At 34.0% G+C, this 20347-nt stretch overlaps 2 protein-coding genes and 1 long non-coding RNA gene across 3 annotated transcripts in view; 1 reads left to right on the top strand and 2 right to left on the bottom strand.

Annotated features, from left to right (window-relative positions):
* Window positions 1–4097: 4097 nt before the first annotated feature.
* The window catches only part of LOC127862871 (uncharacterized), a 249354-nt gene continuing 233104 nt past the window's right edge, over window positions 4098–20347 (top strand). The window contains exons 1-2 of the mRNA XM_052402130.1: window positions 4098–4182; window positions 4821–4871. Of these exons, the coding sequence (XP_052258090.1) occupies window positions 4832–4871 (40 nt within the window). The 5' untranslated portion in view covers window positions 4098–4182; window positions 4821–4831. The remainder of the gene's footprint in view (window positions 4183–4820; window positions 4872–20347) is intronic.
* LOC127862870 (putative nuclease HARBI1) lies at window positions 5664–11301 on the bottom strand. The gene is made up of 6 exons (XM_052402129.1): window positions 11210–11301; window positions 8441–8542; window positions 8142–8219; window positions 7592–7698; window positions 6415–6607; window positions 5664–5985 (listed from the first exon to the last, which is right to left on the bottom strand). The coding sequence occupies exons 2-5, from the start codon at window positions 8457–8459 to the stop codon at window positions 6416–6418; spliced, it is 396 nt and encodes a 131-aa protein (XP_052258089.1). The 5' UTR covers window positions 8460–8542; window positions 11210–11301; the 3' UTR covers window positions 5664–5985; window position 6415.
* On the bottom strand, window positions 15590–16218 carry LOC127862875 (uncharacterized). Its single transcript, XR_008040832.1, has 2 exons — window positions 15994–16218; window positions 15590–15831 (listed from the first exon to the last, which is right to left on the bottom strand). It is a non-coding gene; the product is annotated as an uncharacterized LOC127862875 (long non-coding RNA).

The following is a 20347-nucleotide window of genomic DNA, read 5'->3' as shown; positions in this document are numbered from 1 at the left end:
AAGGGATTGTCACAAGGTGAAGATGCGTAATTTTTATTGAGACCGACGACAATAGGTTCTCGACTCTCAACTGTCGTCTTATATATGGATTTTCGATTTTGATCGTTTCCTTTGGCCTAGTCGTGAATTTAATTATATCATAATAATGTGCATTACCATGTCGACTGTGCGCTTCGGATCATGTTGTGTCGTTGTTACTATCTCTTCCGCAAAGGAAACATCCAGCCACTCCATGACTCTGTATTTAAAAAAACATGTTCTTTATTTCGCCTTTGAGAGATAACCAATACGTCCTCTGTGAGAAACGCATACACGCTAAAGCGTTATCGTAGCGAGGCATATACGTATGCTGTCAGAGACACGATCATACATAATAATACTATTTAGCCTTTATTTCTGACAACTGGGTCACCTTATACATTTCTGGACACACCAGTGGCTTAACGATACATACATCAATATGGAAATTGTAAAATTGTGTCAATTAAACATAGTTGTAAACCTTAATTGCATTTTTGTAAAATAAAACTTGACTTCGGTTTGATAAATCAGCGGTAAATTTAATGTTTAACGCATAAACCAGACACATGTTGAATCATAATTTGATGTAACAGACCTATGAAATGTCATTGTGCTTAAATTCAGAGTTTTGTTATTACAAAAGCATAATCTTACCTGTTTTAAACACAAATTTCCACTAATCCGTTCTTCGATGTCATGTGTATGTACACAATGTTTTCGTAGAAAAACATATACCCGACTTCGTAGCGAAACGGACTACGCTTATACCTCGTCAGCCCCCAGTGACTTCTACTTTGCAATGTTGTAAAAATTATTAAGATGTATAATAAAATCGTAGGAATTAACAGGCAACATAAAAAACGTGAGCATTTGCGTTTTAACAGGGTCGCATAATGATTTCACTGGCACCGGATAACAGACGAAACCATAAAATACTGGCACCGGATAAAGTCCGGAAACACGGCACTGGATAATACACGAAATCAATTGATACATATACAGATGATTACGTGCTTTTCAGCACATCCAAATGTTTATTTTTAAGGTCGATTATTTAAATACAAACGAAAACAAAACGCACACAACCCTATTAAATTCGAAATTGAGCAGGTACAAGGTTGATACTCGTACTGCAAAATGTACTCAAATATTGCTCATTTCGTTATATACACCGCAGCAATAAGTTATGTTCAATATAGAAAAGATATGCTAAATCGACTACTGACAACTATATATATACAGGATTATTTTTAAGGGGATTAAGAAAGACATATATATATATATATATCTTTATCACTTAAAGTGATATTATGGGCATTTTTCACTGTCGAATTGAGTTGAAAAGAATTAACATGTCAAAAGAGTAAGTTAAAATGTGGTTACTGACCAATTATCTGCAACTCATCTTGCTACCGGCACCCAATTGTATAAACGCTGGTTAAAGTTACCACTCGGTAACTTTAAAAGCTTGGTAAGTTTGCGGTTATTCAGGTTAAGTAACCTTTTAGGTAACTCGATTGTATAAACACGATATACCGCAAAGTTACCTAACCGAGCAAAGTGGAATTTAACCACCGGTAACTTTAACCAAAACATTCCCAGAATGCATTTTCTAATGACGTATATTTAGCACGAACATTTCGTAAACAAAAATATGGCCGCCGTTGACATAAGAAAAGAGCGAAACAATTTTTGTTTTGAGAAATAGAAGTGTAGGAAAGTTGTATGGAACAACACATAGGCAAAATAAATATGAAATTTTCAAGCGGGGGCGCTAATTTCAACACAAAGACAATAAAAGATAAAATATGGGCCGAAATAACGGAAAAAAATAATGCCGTCGGGAATGGACCACTCACCGTTGACTAAGTTAAACAAAAATGGACAAATATGGTACAGCACATTTTAATTTATTCACATATTTAATTACTGATACATGAAACTATATAGACAAAATTTTGTCATTAAAATAATTTAAAAAAATTACACATAATTAATTAATAATCTAGTTATGCATCTCTGCTATTCAATTAAAATTTATAATATCGATAATGCTTAGCCTTAGGTACAAATCAACGATCACTAGTATCTTTTCTGTAAGTATTAAAAAAAGAATTATTTGTATTATCTATATCACCTCAACATATTGTAATACAAAACAAATCAATGACTTTTGTCAAATTACTTTACAAATGGCTTTACAATAGTAAAACGATTCATTTAATAAATTTTAACTATGACTTGCCAATTATTTGTAAGTCTTTAAAGAATCTATTTAAATAACACATAAAAGGTGAAGACGGCAAAAAAGACTTCACAAATGAACGACTAAGCATGGCGAAAACAGGCGGTGGTCCACCAATCCCGGATATGTCCGCCACCAGCCAGGGAATAGTGCAGATGATGTCGGGTTTCGCATCATTCAGCGGGATACCTGATGCCTCAAACTCTGAAAGCATGATTGCAGGTACGCCTATTGTTCTTACACATGTTGTTGTTGAAAATAATGTAACTTGTAATTAGTCGTCGTAACGTTTTGTTCTCAGCTCATTGTGTTAAAGAGCTAGTTTCATGGCTGTATTAAAAAAATCTCACAGAGCTTGTACTACACTCTACAGCACGAGCTATACACTCTTATTTACCAAATGTACTTAAAGTCTCTATTACGCTCAAAATCAACGAAAATTTCGTTAAGTGTTTTGTAAAATAAAGTTAACACCTTAACAATCAGTGTTCCTTATAGCAATTGCCAAAATTTCAACGCTAGATGTGGTATGATAACATAGATTTTTGTAGATACAAAATGCTCGTTTTTATTTATTTGTGGCCACAATTAATTCCCGCGAATATATCTATTCATACGACACACGAACAACATTTTAGTATTCATGTGTCGTATGAATGGATATGCAAAACAATAATAAAAACAAGCATTTTGTATATACAAACATCTATTTTACCAGACCACATATGACGTTGAAATGTCGGTTTTAATTGGTTAAGTTTATTTTACGAACAATTGTACGAAATTTTCCTTGATTTGGAATAGTAATGTTACTTTAAAGTCTCTATGACGCTCAAAATCAACGAACATTTCGTTAAGTTTTTCGTAAAGTAAAGTTAACACCTTAACAATCAGTGTTCCTTATAGCAATAGCCGAAATTGCAACGCTAGATGTAGTATGATTACATAGATTTTTGTAGATACAAAATGCTCGTTTTATTTATTTGTGGCCACAATTAAATCCCGCGAATATATCTATTCATACGACACACGAACACCATTTTAGAAATGGTGTTCATGTGTCGTAAGAAACGATATGCAAAACAATAATAAAAACAAGCATTTTGTATCTACAAACATCTATTTTACCAGACCACATATGACGTTGAAATTTCGGTTTTAATTGGTTAAGTTTATTTTACGAACAATTGTACGAATTTTTCCTCGATTTGGAATAGTAATGTTACTTTAAAGTCTCTATGACGCTCAAAATCAACGAACATTTCGTTAAGTTTTTCGTAAAGTAAAGTTAACACCTTAACAATCAGTGTTCCTTATAGCAATAGCCGAAATTGCAACGCTAGATGTAGTATGATTACATAGATTTTTGTAGATACAAAATGCTCGTTTTATTTATTTGTGGCCACAATTAAATCCCGCGAATATATCTATTCATACGACACAGGAACACCATTTTAGAAATGGTGTTCATGTGTCGTAAGAAACGATATGCAAAACAATAATAAAAACAAGCATTTTGTATCTACAAACATCTATTTTACCAGACCACATCTGACGTTGTAATTTCGGCAATTGCCATAAGGAACACTGATTTTTAATTGGTTAAGTTTATTTCACGAACAATTGTACGAAATTTTCGTTGATTTTGAATAGTAATGTTACTTTAACGAGACAGTCACAGTTGTAAAAAATGTAGATGTAAAACTTCGCGTTAACGCATAACACATTTTCTTATGTTTCAATAAAGCACTACAAGTAATAGATAACACATTTTCTTATGTTTCAATAAAGCACTACAAGTAATAGCAATTTGTAGGAGTAGTTATAACAATGTTATTGGTATTCACAATATCTTTTGTCAGCACAAGACGATGTTCCGGTTTACAAGACGCTTCCACACGTCGTACTGTGGGAAGGTTTGCATTTAATTTGATTCACACGTTAATGATTATATTTTCCTCACACAAGTGTCGCGGGCATTCATTAATCACATGTTTACTTCAATCGTACAATACGAATTGTTTTAATCTGAGCATATGCTTTTGTCTTTTAGAATGTACAACAAGCCATAAAGCAGCACACAATTCGTAAAAAATATCTGCAATAGTTGCTGTCCGACTTCATTAACGTTAGAGATGTGTATAGTAGTCTATATGGTAAAATTAACACCTACTTGGAATGTCCCATTTGGTACACGGGTCTTGTCCTCTGATTTATTTGCTGTGTAATACAATTTGTGGTTTTTTTGGTTGATTTATTAAATATATTTAATTATTTTCTATTATAATAAGAATTAGCCATGCATAAAAAACGATGCATAAGAACCAATTGCCCAAGTTTAAACATAATGTTGTTATGTTTAAATTTACAATTGCAACCGATTTTACCAGCGGCTAATAGTGGATAAACTGCTCCGGTTCAAGGGAACTGTGGAGGTGCCACACGGGGATTCCATTATTAAGCACTTTATAGTACAATTGATTTCTGTGAAATCATTTATTTTCATCATTACAAAATTTGGTAATTTTTCAAATGTCATTGTATTTGTTTGCAGGGATTTCGAGCATGATTGATACTACTGATGAAGGTGCTTCTGCTGATGGAGGTACTACTACTACTGCTACTACTTCTACTACTACTACTACTACTACTACTACTACTACTACTACTACTACTACTACTACTACTACTCATACTACTTCTACTACTCATACTACTACTACTGCTGCTACTACTACTAATACTACTACTACTTCTACTACTACTACTACTACTACTACTACTACTACTACTACTACTACTGCTACTACTACTACTACTACTACTACTACTACTGCTACTTCTACTACTACTACTACTCATACTACTACTACTGCTACTACTACTAATACTACTACTACTACTACTACTACTACTACTTCTACTACTACTACTACTACTACTACTACTACTACTACTGCTACTCCTACTACAATTACTACTCATACTACTACTACTGCTACTACTACTAATACTACTACTACTACTTCTACTACTTCTACTGCTACTACTACTATTACTACTACTACTATTACTACTACTACTACTACTACTACTACTACTGCTACTACAACTACTACTCATACTACTACTACTGCTTCTACTACTAATTCTACTACTTTTACTACTTCTACTGCTACTACTACTATTACTACTACTACTACTATTACTACTACTATTACTACTACTACTACTTTTACTACAACTACTACTAATACTAATACTACTACCACTACTACTACTACAACTACTTATAATAATTATAATAAATTGAATCTACATGTACACATCTGGACCGAATTTTTTAGATAAAACTAAAAATAAATACTTATAAATGTATATTTATGACATTCTCATCTTACTGGAAATGATCAAATAAGTACACAGGTATATTATATTTTGGTTAAATAACACAAATATTGTCATTTTTGGCAATGGATTTTTAATATATCGCTTCCATCATGATAAATTAAGGAACATTCAATATGAGCTCATGTTTAATTTGTGTCAAAGTTGTTCATCTTACAAATAGGTAACATGAGTTTTAAGGAAAGGCAACACATGTTAATTATGTAATGTATGAACAGACAATGCGGCGTCAAATCATGACGACGAGAACTCAAACGTGGTTGGAGCTACACTGGCTCGAGTACCTGACATCAAGCCGAAGGCAACGCAGTCTAAAAGTACACCATCGGAAAGGTATTAATAGTTTACCAAAATGTTAAACATGTGTAATAAATCGCGTTTGATAATTTATAATAACTTAAGCTATGTTGATTGTTTAATAAATAACATATGTTTTATTGCAGGCCAACAACGTTAAAGGGGTTGCAGATGGAGTATTACAGGAAGTCCATCCAAGTACAGGAAGCGCAGCTTGAATTCTGGCAAAACTGCACGTGCTTAGCACAGGCAGTTTATAACAAACTTTAGTTAAACTTGTACAATTTAACATGTAAGAAATGTTGAATAATGTTCGATTTATGAACTTGAATCGTTTTCATTCGTATGTATCGGAATAAATGTTATGTTCTGTAGGCCTTATTCTTTATAATACTTAATGAAATGCATTTACTTTACACTGTATTTGTACTAGTATAACTTACCTCAAGAGAAGTATGCGCTTGCGATGTGCGCCCTAACACCTCGTCCGTCTATTTGTCCGTTGTATGTGTCGGCTGCAGACTGTTCGTCAACAACTACGTCGACTACATCGGGCTCCTTCCAGAGCAAGGCGAGGTTGTACAGAGTTGCACAAACGACTATACCTTTCGAGCACTTTGCTGTCTTCACCCTTATCTGCACATGATTTAATTTTAAAAAAACCCACATATTTATCTTTTTTATTATACTAAATGTGAAGAATATTAAATACATAATGGGTACCTATAAACAATTTTTACTTTGTTTTCAATATCGACTAGGGCTTCTGTATTTAGGCTGATTCGAAGGTTACGTAGTTTTTTTTTAACTTAACAATATTAAAAAACAAATTATGTAATAAAATGCACATATATTATTATGCCCCCCTTCGAAGAAGAGGGGGTATATTGCTTTGCTCATGTCTGTCGGTCCGTCCACCAGGTGGTTGTCAGATGATAACTCAAGAACGCTTGGGCCTAGGATCATGAAACTTCATGGGTAGATTGATCATCACTCGCAGATGACCCCTATTGATTTTGAGGTCACTAGGTCAAGGTCACGGTGACCTGAAATAGTAAAATGGTTTCCGGATGATAACTCAAGAATGCATACGCCTAGGATCATGAAACTTCATGGTAGATTGATCATGACTCGCAGATGACCCCTATTGATTTTGAGGTCACCAGGTCAAGGTCACGGTGACCCGAAATAGTAAAATGATTTTCGGATGATAACTCAAGAACACATATGCCTAGGATCATGAAACTTCATAGGTAGATTGATCATGACTCGCAGATGACCCCTATTGATTTTGAGGTCACAAGGTCAAAGGTCAAGGTCACGGTGACCCGAAATAGTAAAATGATTTTCGGATGATAACTCAAGAACGCTTTTGCCTAGGATCATGACACTTCATAGGTACATTGATCGTGACTTGCAGATGACCCCTATTGATTTTCAGGTCACTAGGTCAAAGGTCAAGGTCACAGTGACAAAAAACGTATTCACACAATGGCTGCCACTACAACGGACAGCCCATATGGGGGACATGCATGTTTTACAAACAGCCCTTGTAACAATAAAATCGATAATGACTGTAAGAAGCTACATTAACATTAAATAGTGTTCCACGCCGCAAACCTCTGATGGCAGTACATGAAACTTCCTGTTCCACATCCCGAACACCCGTTCGATGAGGTTGCGAGTTCCTGTATGGGCAGTGTTGAACCTTATTTCTGCGTCAGTGACTACATGTTTTAAGATAAAACAAATATTTAACAGGACTATTGTACTGTATAAATAAAGTAAATGTCGGCGTATTGCTACTTTATAGTATGGAATAAATTGACTGGAGAACACAATTGCGGTGTATAAACATATAAGATACATGTATTGTCAATTTAACCATGATGCCAAAGTTTCCTGAAGCTTTGTGAAAACCTGTGGCCTATAGTTATAAACAGCATAAATTTGACCACGCAAATCGCACATCGGACGTCTACGGGCGCCGAACGGAGGGAGATCACAATAGCTCATCTTGAGAACTTCATGCTAGATTAACTTATAACGCTTGATATTGTATGTGATTTTGATATGTGATTTTGAAAAACAAAAGCCAGATTGGTTTCAACGCAAAGAATAGTGGTATTCTAGCACGTTCCGGGGTAAATCCATTATCAATCAAACTCACCTGGATTTAAGTATGGCGTCATGAGGAAAGGTCTACATGGATACCCGGAGTCACCGAGCAATACTCCTCGCTGGTAATCTGGATACGTTGAAAACGTTATCATGCATGTAAAATTAATGACAACGCTATTAGAGACAGATGTTCTACTTTGGCATTTTAAAAATGTAAGTTCACAATTATAAGTGTCTTTTGAGAAATTCCGAATCATGAAAAGTTCATCGCTGTAATAATCAACATGAACAGCGGGCCCAGATATTGAATAATTGATCATTTACAACAATGACACCATTAACAATTACCTTGATGGTTTTCCTCCATGTGCCGACAAAGTTCAGACACCCTGAACACATGGGCGTCATGACAAAAGCCCGGCCAGGCGGCGTTAATGCTGGAGAATCTTCCTTAAAAATACGTTATGTTGATGTTGTTTGTAGAACAATACACAACGTTTAATTTTTATAATAAACAAGCATCGTGCCCATATTATTTGAACTTTGATAAAACAAAACGACTTATTTGAAGACACCAATAATATATCATTAATAATGAATTTTAATTATTTGCATCGCTTTCATTTGAAAATGTGAACATAAGTAATTCAATACCTAGTGATATAAATCACATTTTGATAATAGTAATGAATTGCATGTTATGGTCATGCAAAAAAAAAAACGCAATTGAATCAATAGAAAATTAACTTTTTGAGACATGTACACACAATCTGTTGAGTGCATTACAAAAGTGTAATAGTGCCTCGTAGAAATGCAATTACCCTGCAAGGTGCCTCACCATCTCGTAGCAGTCATGTCGAGTACATTACGTATGACGTATTAAAAGTTTATCAATTGCATAGGCCTAAACACATTTGAATATTGCTTGTCGTCGTGATAGGGTGGCTTTAGGGTCTGTATAAAGTTTTTCTAAAACAATTATTACAGGCCCTGAATGCAAAATCGCCAGTTATTTTGTTACATGGATTATTTATGGATTTTATTCAACGACGTACGAGACGAAACCAACCCTTGACACAGCGGCAACAAAAATGATAGCGTTAAGTAAGATTTTATGCTTCGGGGAACTTCTTTCAAATTATTGGGGATACTTTTGGGGTAGATGTTGCCACGGTGTCAAGGGCTGTGACGGCAGTTACGGACGCCTTATTTGTGCTGAAAGACCGGACTTTACGATTTCCGACCTAGACGGACGAACTAAAGGACGCCCAGACAGTTTTTATATTCTTTTCTCGGTATGCCATGCGTAATCGGCTGCTTAGACGGAACGCATGTAAAAATCTTTTCCCCGGGTGGTGAACAAGAACGCAGCTACGTCAAAAGAAAGCGCCAACATACCATTAATGTCCAAGCAACATGCGATCATAAAGGTAATGTAACTAGGTCATTACTTAATTTTAGCCATTCACTTGTCAAAAGACCACACATCTATTCTATAGCCTATGTCCGATCAAGTCCACTAGTGTGTCTATGTTCGTCGTCGAAAATCTAACGTCTGCGTAATTCTTCGTCGTCGAAATCCTTCATTTGTCTGTCAACTCGTCGAAATTGTCTGGGTCGTCGGTGGTTAGCGTCTCTTATGTCTGCCATTTTGTCAAAATAATGTCGCGCGACTCGGCCATTTTGTGTAAGTTACTTTTCGGTTACTTGACTTAGGCCACAATTAAAATATTGTTGGTTTGCCCTTTACCGACCCTAGATTTTACAGGTCGGTAGGTAGGTAGGAAACTTATTTTATTTTATTTTAGAAATTATATTTGTTATACACTAATAGTCTTTGAATATTTATAACACTGTTATTAAAGCACTGTTGCAGTGTAAGAAGTCCTATTTAGCTTAACCATATCTTGTTTGCTGTTTTCTTGCATATATTAATATCAAATGCATGTTTGTGTGTTATAACATCAAATATGTGTTCAATAAATGATGTTAATTGCTCTGAATGTAAATAAAATATCTACAATAAGGAAAACATCAATACCTCTTATTGTAACAAGATATTTATAAATTATGATATGCCAATGTAATTGTATCAACTATCATGCATGGGTTTTGGTTACTTCGGTTTGCAGTAAGTATAAAACTAATTAAAATCACTTGAATGAATGAATGAACAGAAAAGCAAACCGTTTAAGAAGCTATAGAAATCATTTGACTGACTGTGACAACCAAATTTAAACAAAATAAATCGTTTCAATTTTTCATCTAAGTTCTAACTTCAGGTTAAAAGCGAAAGTAGATTAACATGTGCAAATATTTACTTCATTTGAAAACTGTTATCCATTTCCAACTGAAATCTTCCTTTAAAAAAAAATAAAAACAAAATGTTCAAAGCACAAGAGATGCTGTGCTTTTAATTTGTTTAAATCGTATTCACAATTGAACAGAAGTTTACATGTTGACCTTCATTGAAGATTAACACTGTCCGCCATTTTCATGATTTTGATTTGTTTGACAGGAAGCGAAAATCTCTTCTATTTCCTGTGCAAAACAATTTTAAAAACTCGTAAATCAATTTCTTTTTACTGAAAATAGTTATAAAATTTATCTTAAACCATATGTGATATGAAACCATGCATAACATGTCTTTAAAAAAAAATAATTTTGAAATCGGAACCACATGTACTTTATTGTTTTAAACAAAATGGCGGACAAAGTTGACAGTTTATAGACGCTTGCATAACTGCGCACCTCCTATTATTCCAAAATATTGACTACAGTATATGTCATTCACAGCTGTTGATAATGACTCCATACACTTCCCATATACATTTGGTTTAAAATCATATCTCGCAATATTGAACGCTTAATTACAACAACCAGTTTTGAAAAAAGGTCGCACATGAATCAACCTTTAAAACAATAATTGTTGTGCAGACACCATTTTTAAACAGAAGATTACTCCACGAGGTCGGATATTCACGTAAAAACAGTCATTTAATGAGCGAACGCATGCAATACATCATTAAGTCCATATACAATTAAGAGCGGTGTATGCACATATTCGTTTTTGAACATATTCCTCTTAATTAAGCACAATATATTTTAAGAACATACTTTTTTCTCGTCGATGATAGAAGCTTGTCACCGTTCGCCAACCAATTTCACTCCTCTGCACTTAACCTACTGCAAGATGACTAAACTTGTCGAACGTGCACCACTTTGACGGTTGGGATTGATGGAATGTTTAAGACTTTCTAGTCAAAGATCCTAGTAACAAGTGGGCTGTAAGCGAAATAAACAATACAGCCTTGTGCGTTCCGGCCGTTGTACCATTTACGCCCTTAGTTTTAGTTGAAATGACAAGTGATACTTAAAAAAAAAATTGCGATTGCTATAAAGCGGCCCGTTCATGTGTAGAAACCGCGCTCTATGAAACGGTTTTATTGAATGTGCGTGAAGTGTCGTCCCAGATTGGCTTGTGCGGTACCCTTCGTGTGTGTTTAAATGCCTGTAATTAAGTATGTGTTTGAATAGATTCAACACTTTCAGTAAAAAATATAAGAAATTACTTGACGTACACATTATTACCTTTTTATAAATTATTCACTAGAAATGCATTCAAGTAAGAGTTTACAATAATTAATGAATCAAATTAACTTAATTGACTCGTGTCATGCGAAAATTGGTCTTATGCCATATGCGACCAGCGTAGCTTCAGACCTGCCTGCGCATTTGCGCAGTCTGGATAGGCGATACCCAATCCGCTAATGAGACCACGAAACCTAAGGAGACATTAGAGCGGAAAGCGTAGATCTTGGCCGCCCGTAGTTAAAGCCGATGTTCGCATGTCCGTGAATATAATGAATACCCATATAACATAATCTAAAAACCACCAAGAATTGTCTAATGTAAGATATTGCTGACAGTCAGATCCTCGGACTTTCCTAATTTACAAAAAAGGCGTAAAAAAGTTGTTTGTTTTCACCAACCCAATTGCACTAACGTCCTTACGTGTTTGTGCGAACCACACCCTGATTTTCGGTATTGCAATATTAGTGTTCGATCATATTCACTAAAATAACTATAACATAAAAAAACAATCGATCAACTTTACTTAACTGACTTCAAATTGACCAAAACCATATAAATATAATGTTAAATACATAGTGGGAAGATTTCTGCATGTCATGGCATATTCTTATTAAGGGTGATCAATCGTAAAAGAAAAATTTAGCAAACAAAACTAACGTTTAGTCGACCTACCTACCATCGTGTTTGGCTATGTTAGTGAAACTTTCTTTTGGACTAACTATACGAAAACTTTGTACTTATGTGCTCTATAACCCCTAGATAATCCAGCTTTCACCTGCCAACATTTTTTGCTTAATTGGTAATTGTAGGCTCAGGTACTACTTAAAAGTACCCCGGGTACTCTGAAGTATTGAAGTACCATGTACCCCGGGTACGGAGAATACGCTTTAAGGCACCCGGCCATACTCCGGCGTACTTTTAAACATATTTCCACACATATTAACACAGCATGGACATGGACCTATTTGTGTAGGTCCCTGGCATGAATATGTAATAAAGACATACGTTAAGAGAAATCTAGAGAACACAATTGGAACTATTTAAGTTTATTTAAGGCTCATTATTTTTCATGTTGAACATTTCAATCGTGAATTAAGATGTTATTAGGAACATTTAATAAATAATTAAATCAGTTAAGTAAATATTGAGAACAGCACAAACAGCGTTTATTTCAGGCAATAAACTTTGATTTTACATGTAAAACGTTATTTAAATAAAAAAAAAAGTTATAGACAAAAGCTGATATGTCCTTTTCAATAAAAAAAGTATGACATGTCCTGACATCTTACACAGTTTTGCAAACGAATAACTCCGGTACTTGTTCATTTAAAATCACAAAATTCATTTCCGGCTAGATATTTTTGTATTAGCTTTAGAGCGATTTTTAAATAAAAGATTGCTAAACACCACTTTAGTTTTAGACTTAACTAGATACATAATTTTAATTAAAAAAAAACTATACCTGAAATCTTACAGAGTTCCGCTAATAAATATTTACGGACCAATTTTAGAATCACAAACTTCATTTCGGCTATAGATGTGTATATTACCTTTAAAATGACACTTACAAGGGAAATATTAATAACGAAATGGTAACTGTTTAGACAAACAAAGATATGTACTATTCAATAAAAAAGCCATCCTCGGTCTTTAAGTACTGTTTATTGGAATAAAGCGGGTGTACACTATGATAACGTTGTAATCTGCCGAATTCATCTGTACCGTTTTCAGTAGCGGGTGACGTAATAGCCAATATGTCGGCGGTCAATTTATGGATTCTGGGATTGTCTATAGGTTACAATATACCAAAAGATTTCCTACACAAATTCAATGTAAAAGCAATAACTTCAACAAAAAATAAAGTCAAACTTTTGCGCATAGAGACCCCCATAACCATACCTTTTCTTAAAGAGCATTCCAAGCCGCAATGATTTAGACAATTATAAAGGGGGGTCATGCGTTTTGCAAGAAAGAACTCGATGCGAATCAGCGATCACTGTTTTACAACCATCAATTTACCGGGTTCGTACCAGTGGATAAGGGTTTCCCGCCATCTGTCAAAGTCTCATGTAGTCTTTAACCTTCAAGCAAATGAGTGAATTTCTGTTAAACATCAATGTTTTCCCTACCACATGCACAAAGAAACATTCTAAAATAAAGTCATGGCAAGTGCCCAAACAGAAAATTGTGTCTTCTTATAAATGATGTTCAGGTTTTTAAAGAGTATAGCATTGCACTCCCAAAAGATTTAGTATATTCTAACCTATAGGGACATATGAAATTCCAACCATCGCAGCGACCTAGATCGGTCAGGGGCGATAAGAATGGACAGGGATAACGTGCACGAATAAATATTGCAGTCGGCTCTTTTATGATCGGCGAATACGAAAATAAAAAAAAATACGTTTTCAGAAATCGCAATAAAAAAAATTGGGTCGGGGGGTAAAAAGTGGGTCGGTCGGTAAAGGGCAAACAAACTTAATTTTAATTTAGGCCTTACCCACCTTCAACAGCAGGGTATGTTTAAACCAGCTTTTAGCCGATCGGCATAACTATACAAATTTTATACAAACGCTAACCGACAAGTAAGAAACATGTTACCGACTTTTAACCGCCGGAATGTGGTTACCGACGGTTTAACTGTTTATACAATCGGGTGCAGTTGTTTATAAAAATGTATTTTATATTCTATATTTTACGTGACTCACCCAGTCCTGTAAGCCGAAATGATCCGCAAAACAAAATTGTGTCTTTGTGTCGTATAAACTTTAAGTTCGAGGTATATATTAAAGTGATATTATGGGCATCTAACAGTTTATAGTTGTCTATCGCAACTGTTGTTCATTTTTGGTGTGTTCACTTCATATACACTTATATTTGTTAATGCAGCATCAAAATACTACCAATATCCCGGAAAGAAAAAAAATGCATTTGAATATCAACCGTACTTTCGTTTGACAACTGATCATGCATGTACGATGTGGACCTAAATTTACTTCATGAAATGTTAATGCTTGATATCATTATGTATTTTTGTTTAACCTTCAATTTTATAAAAAAAAATGTACATTATAATGTAAGATCAATTACTTGTTCTTTGGGACATACTTTTTGAACATTGTTCTTTGTGACATATTTTTTTAACATTGTTCTTTAAGGACTCGCAAAGATGCCCAATTAGAGGCACTGGAAAGCCAGGCAGAGATGAGCAGGGCGGGGACAGAATGCTTCAGAAAAGTGGCCCGGCTTGCAGACTTACTTATAGCCAAATTAGACAAACATTAAAAACATTATTCTTGTTAATGTCATTTTACTGTTAACTCTTTCTTTGATCCATTGATTTGTTAATAACAACAACAGTTAATGCAATATTATTTATTTTACTACATATGTTCATGTATTTTCACAATGTTAATTGCAATAAATAATTCATTTTCCTTTACAAAGTTGTTACTGTTTAGAAACAATTCAAATCTTGTAGTGCACATAAATTGCACTATTACCTTATAAAATTAACTAACACAGAGGAAATAATGGCATTTACATGTAAACAAGAATAGCAAATGCATGTGATATTTTAAAATTTAATTTATAATAACAAAAAAACAATCGAAACACTTTAACATCATACAAAATACTGATCAATCAATCTATTTCTAACACCACGTCCGTCCATTGGTCCGTCAAAGTTCTGTACGTCCGGTTGTTCGTCAAGGTCGTCTTGAATATCCGGCTTCGGTTCCCCCTACATCCGTCTCATGTTGTGAAGTACAGGGCACGCCAACACTATCCTCGTTACCTTTGCAGGCTTCATTCTAATCTGAACAAGGGACAAAATTGTCACAAAACCAGGTTTTCATTGTGAAAAAAAAATCTGATAAAGGGAGAAAACTCAAACTGAACTTTTGAAATGACCAAAAAAAATTAACCCCCTTTGTAATTTTTTTTTTTTTAAATCTATTTTTAGTCGTGGCGACCTTGACATTGGAGATATTGACGTGATTCTTTCGTGGGACACACCGTCCCATGATGGTGAACAAATGTGCCAAATGATCTTAAAATCTCACAATGAATGACATAGTTATGGCCAGGACAAGCTCATTTATGGCCATTTTTGACCTTTGAACTCAAAGTGTGACCTTGACCTTGGAGATATCGACGTAATTATTTCGCGCGACTCACCGTCCAATGATGGTGAACAAATGTGCCAAATGATTTTAAAATCTGACGATGAAGGACATAGTTATGGCTCGGACAAGCTCATTTATGGCCATTTTTGACCTTTGAACTCAAAGTGTGACCTTGACCTTGGAGATATCGACGTAATTATTTCGCGCGACACACCGTCCAATGATGGTGAACAAATGTGCCAAATGATTTTAAAATCTGACAATGAACGACATAGTTATGGCCCGGACAAGCTTATTCCGCCAGCCCGCCAGCCAGCCAGCCCGCCAGCCAGCCAGCCAGCCCGCCCGCATTCGCCAATCTAATAACCAGTTTTTTCCTTCGGAAAACCTGGTTAAAAATGCCATAATGTATTTGTAAATAATAATTAAATACTAATAATAACAAGCAAATTCGTTGAAATGATATCCCCTGTCAATTTAAAAAGTGTGACAGCCGGATGAACAATGCCAAAACAATCTCATTCAGATAAAAAGGATGGATGGACAACGCCAAAACAGATAAAATTATGACAGAGGAAGGACAAACAAGTCAGCGACTATATGCTCTCCCTTGTTGGAGCACAAAATCTATAACCTGTAATTTCTAAGTACAAAGATGTATACATAATTCTAGAAAAATGCTGGTCACTTTAGAAGTTTAGCGTACAACATTACATGAAGCATTTGTGTAATCTTGACCCTTGATGTGAATGGTATGACCTTACATGAAGTATAGTTTGTATACAACACCAAAACAATATCCATTCGCCTATGGCGGACTATAATAATTAATTTAAAAATAAAATTATTACTGCATTATTCACATATGTTAGTAATTATTTTCATATTGGCAATCTTGGCAGTAAAGACTTAAGTATGCATTCATGAAAATTAAATTGAGAATATTAGTATAAACAAGGATGTTAAATATGAAATGAAGTACCAATTATTTAATATCAACCTTCATTAACGTTGCTTTTAAATCTTCCTGGATAAAATATTAATGAATCTTGATTTTTACTGCTTTTGTATTGAAAACATATGCTATTCATTCAATTATTAAATTTATTATTATTTAATAAAATATTAGATTTACCTCCACATGCAGTATATGGAAGGTTCGCTTCCAAACCCCAAAGCACCTCTCAATAACATTTTTCGTGCTCGTGTGTGCCTGGTTATACCGCACCTCGGCTTCATTTCCTGTGATAATGGTGACAATAATGATTATTATATCATGCTCATAATAATTACTTTTTTTATTTAACCTTATTTTTTAACATCATTTTAGTATTTATGTTGTTTTTATTTTATTTAGCAATTTATTATCTAATAATTATTACAGGTTATATCTTAATTATACCAAAAATAGAAATGATTTTTTATAAATAAACTGGTTTAACAAATTATGATTTTTAAAATCACAACTGATCTTACTTGGATGCAATATGGGTGTCATTAGGAATGGTCGACATGCACATCCGCTGTCGCCTAACACCAAACCACGTCCAGGATCTGCAAGTAACATATGTATATATATAGATATATATATATATATATATATATATATATAATATATATATATCTATAATCGATAGATATATATCTATCTATCTATATATATTATATATATCTATTATATATATATATATATATATATATATATATATATATATATATATAATATATATATATATATATATATATATATATATATACATATATATATATATATATATAGCAAATCACAAATATCAAAACAAGTACCTATTTATCAAATAATTTAAACAATTTATTTGATTATAAATTATATAATAAAATAGTATTACTATAAGATATGATGTATTTCAGGATTAAGTACATCACAGTCTATCTACTTTATTATAACAGACAAGGAGTCTATGAAAGTCACAAAATCAACATACCACTGAAGCTCTTAGAAAATAACAAAAATAATGTTCAGTATTATAATAGGTGATACAATTTTTATAAATGTACCTTGATGATTTGCTTCTAAATGTCTGGCAATGTTTGACATTCTGAACACGTGGGCATCGTGGCAGCTTCCTGGCCTGCAGGCATTCATGCTTGTAAAATTCCCTATAGAGAATGGATTTAAAACTTGAGCTAAACATTTTATTCGGTGTATCATAATTAATTTGCATGGGAATCTCAGGGTTGTTATTTTGTATAATTATGCTAAAAATCTAATGTGAATTTTAATTTTAGCTGCAGTCGTTATAAGTAGATTAAATATAACAATGCCCTTTGATATATTCTGTTTACAGATAACAACATAACAATATTTTAATAATTAATAATGATGACATGTAAAATTTATTTGATTTCCAATTTGTAAATATGTAACTTTAGATTTTTTAACATTAAAGTCTATTGTTAAATTTAATAGATGTCCTTACTAGTACTGCATCAGTTCTGATTTACAATAGATGAACTATATTAAGAGAATTATCTTGAGTTAAAAAAGAGATAAAATGTTTTAAATGTGAAGCAGCTTTGCAGTAGTCGTAACTGTTAGAATTCTTTTAGAAAACAAATAACTAATTTTATATTTCTATCAACATAGAAATATACAATTAATTATTTGTGTTCTAAAAACATACACAACTCAATGATTATAGTGCTTTACATGCACTTGTATGCGACCAATAATAATCTTATGTAATATTTCTCATTAACAAATTAGATGAAACAAATTAAATGTATAATGTGCTTAGAATTTTCAGATATAACACTTATAAAATGTGTAATTTCCTTCTCTTGGGAAATTTTATTTTTATGTCTTGTTCAAAGACACAAAAAGTTATTACAATGTTCAATGAAGATTTTTGTCCAAATTTAAATATCATATTTTGCATACATAATAAATAAATTCTACTTCAATTCTTAAATAGAAATGCTCTTAGTTAATACACATTTTCAATATAAACATATTGTAATATCTACCTCCACTGATAATAAACAATCAAACTAAACCTTAGCTTTCAATATTTTAACATTTTACATATGGGTAAGTAAAAGCTTTTTCAGTAGGTACCCCATAGGGAACCTTAATGTCCAAAATTACAATGTTCACGAATTGTGTAGTACATATTTTTGTATATGCATTCAGAGAAAACTGAGTGGATTTAGCCAGTTTTCACACGTTAAGTCGAAGATACAGTCGCATTTTTATAGGAAAGGAAACGGAGTTAAATAAACGTGGATGTGCACATGGACAGCAGTCATTTATGTTTAAAGTGAATTGTATGATTTCTTATTGACAAATAATGCGATCATTTCGTTTTATGATGTATTGTTTAATATATTAAGACTAAATTCTTGCACTGTGAACATCATTAAAATAATTAAATATGAACTACGTGTTTTGGATAAGATTCCATGGATTTAAAAATTAATGCAGTTTTTCCTGGAGATCAATAGTACAAATAGGCTTTACTTACCGTCTCTATCACAAGTTGCCTGTACGTTGATCGAGTGATAGTGTTTCCTGTTGACGTACGCTGCTTCGTCGGGCTGCCCGGGTGAAAGAAGACGGATGTGGGTTCCGTCTATACAGCCAATGACGGAAGGGAATCCCCGAACCCGGAAGAAGTTATTAGTCGCTCGGCGTCGGTCTTCGTCGCTGGTCAGAAATTTAATGAAACGGTCCTTCAGTCCGAAAATAGCGTCAACGACAGCGGTAATAACCCGAGAAATAGTAGCTATGTCAACGCCGAAGGTGTCGCCGATAACCTGAAGAAAATTCCCAGTAGCCAAGAATCGAAGAGGTATAAGGAACTGCTGTCGTGTTGACAGAGACCTGTTTCGTCGCGTCTGTCGTCGTAAAATAGGGTCCAAGAGGTCGACAAGTCTGTCTAGGCTCTGGGCAGAAAACCTATACCTTCGGCGCAGTTCGTCGTCATCAAGTCCATTCGTTTGTAATTCAATTCGTCGAAATCGTCGCTGTTGTCTGTGTCTAAAATAGAGAACGTCCGCCATGTTGGTGAGTAGTCCGTGTGGTAACCAGCATCTAACCCATGTCGTAGAGGTGGGTTAAAAATAACCGCGGTAATAGGGCGGTAAACGTCAACGTCGTTTTTTATACAAACCGCCGAGACGCGGAAACCACAGCGGTAACCGCGATTTTGCGCTTACCTTGTGGTTAAATTGTTTATACAATTGGCTGCAGATCTTTTTGTTATATATCAGACAAGGCTTAGACTAATTTAACGGCGAGGCGAGTAACCTGTGTTTCTTTTTATCATACCTCTTCGTCCCCGATTTTAAAGAAATAATGAAAAAATCACTAAAATACTGCAGTTTTAGCGGGAAAGAATATGACTATTGTCGTTTGACGTGATAGTAATGACGTCATCACCACGCCCGCTTAATATTTGTAAATGTTTTTTTGTTGTTGTTGTTTCATTATGTGTTTAAAATATATTACATCTTGGTATCAAATTGTTTGTTTTGTTGAATCTGATACGAT

This window comes from Dreissena polymorpha, chromosome 16 (genome assembly GCF_020536995.1).
Source record: "Dreissena polymorpha isolate Duluth1 chromosome 16, UMN_Dpol_1.0, whole genome shotgun sequence".
Taxonomy (NCBI): Eukaryota; Metazoa; Mollusca; class Bivalvia; order Myida; family Dreissenidae; genus Dreissena; species Dreissena polymorpha.
Note: the sequence above shows the minus strand (reverse complement) of the source record. Positions and strands in the feature narration are given on the sequence as shown.

Bases quoted from the DNA above. Each gene is read 5' to 3' on its own strand.
- LOC127862870 (XM_052402129.1), bottom strand. The intron at 7,699-8,141 runs GTGAGTTTGATT...TAAAACATGTAG, and splicing joins GACGCCATACTTAAATCCAG to TCACTGACGCAGAAATAAGG. The intron at 6,608-7,591 runs GTTTGCGGCGTG...AATCATGTGCAG, and splicing joins TTCATGTACTGCCATCAGAG to ATAAGGGTGAAGACAGCAAA.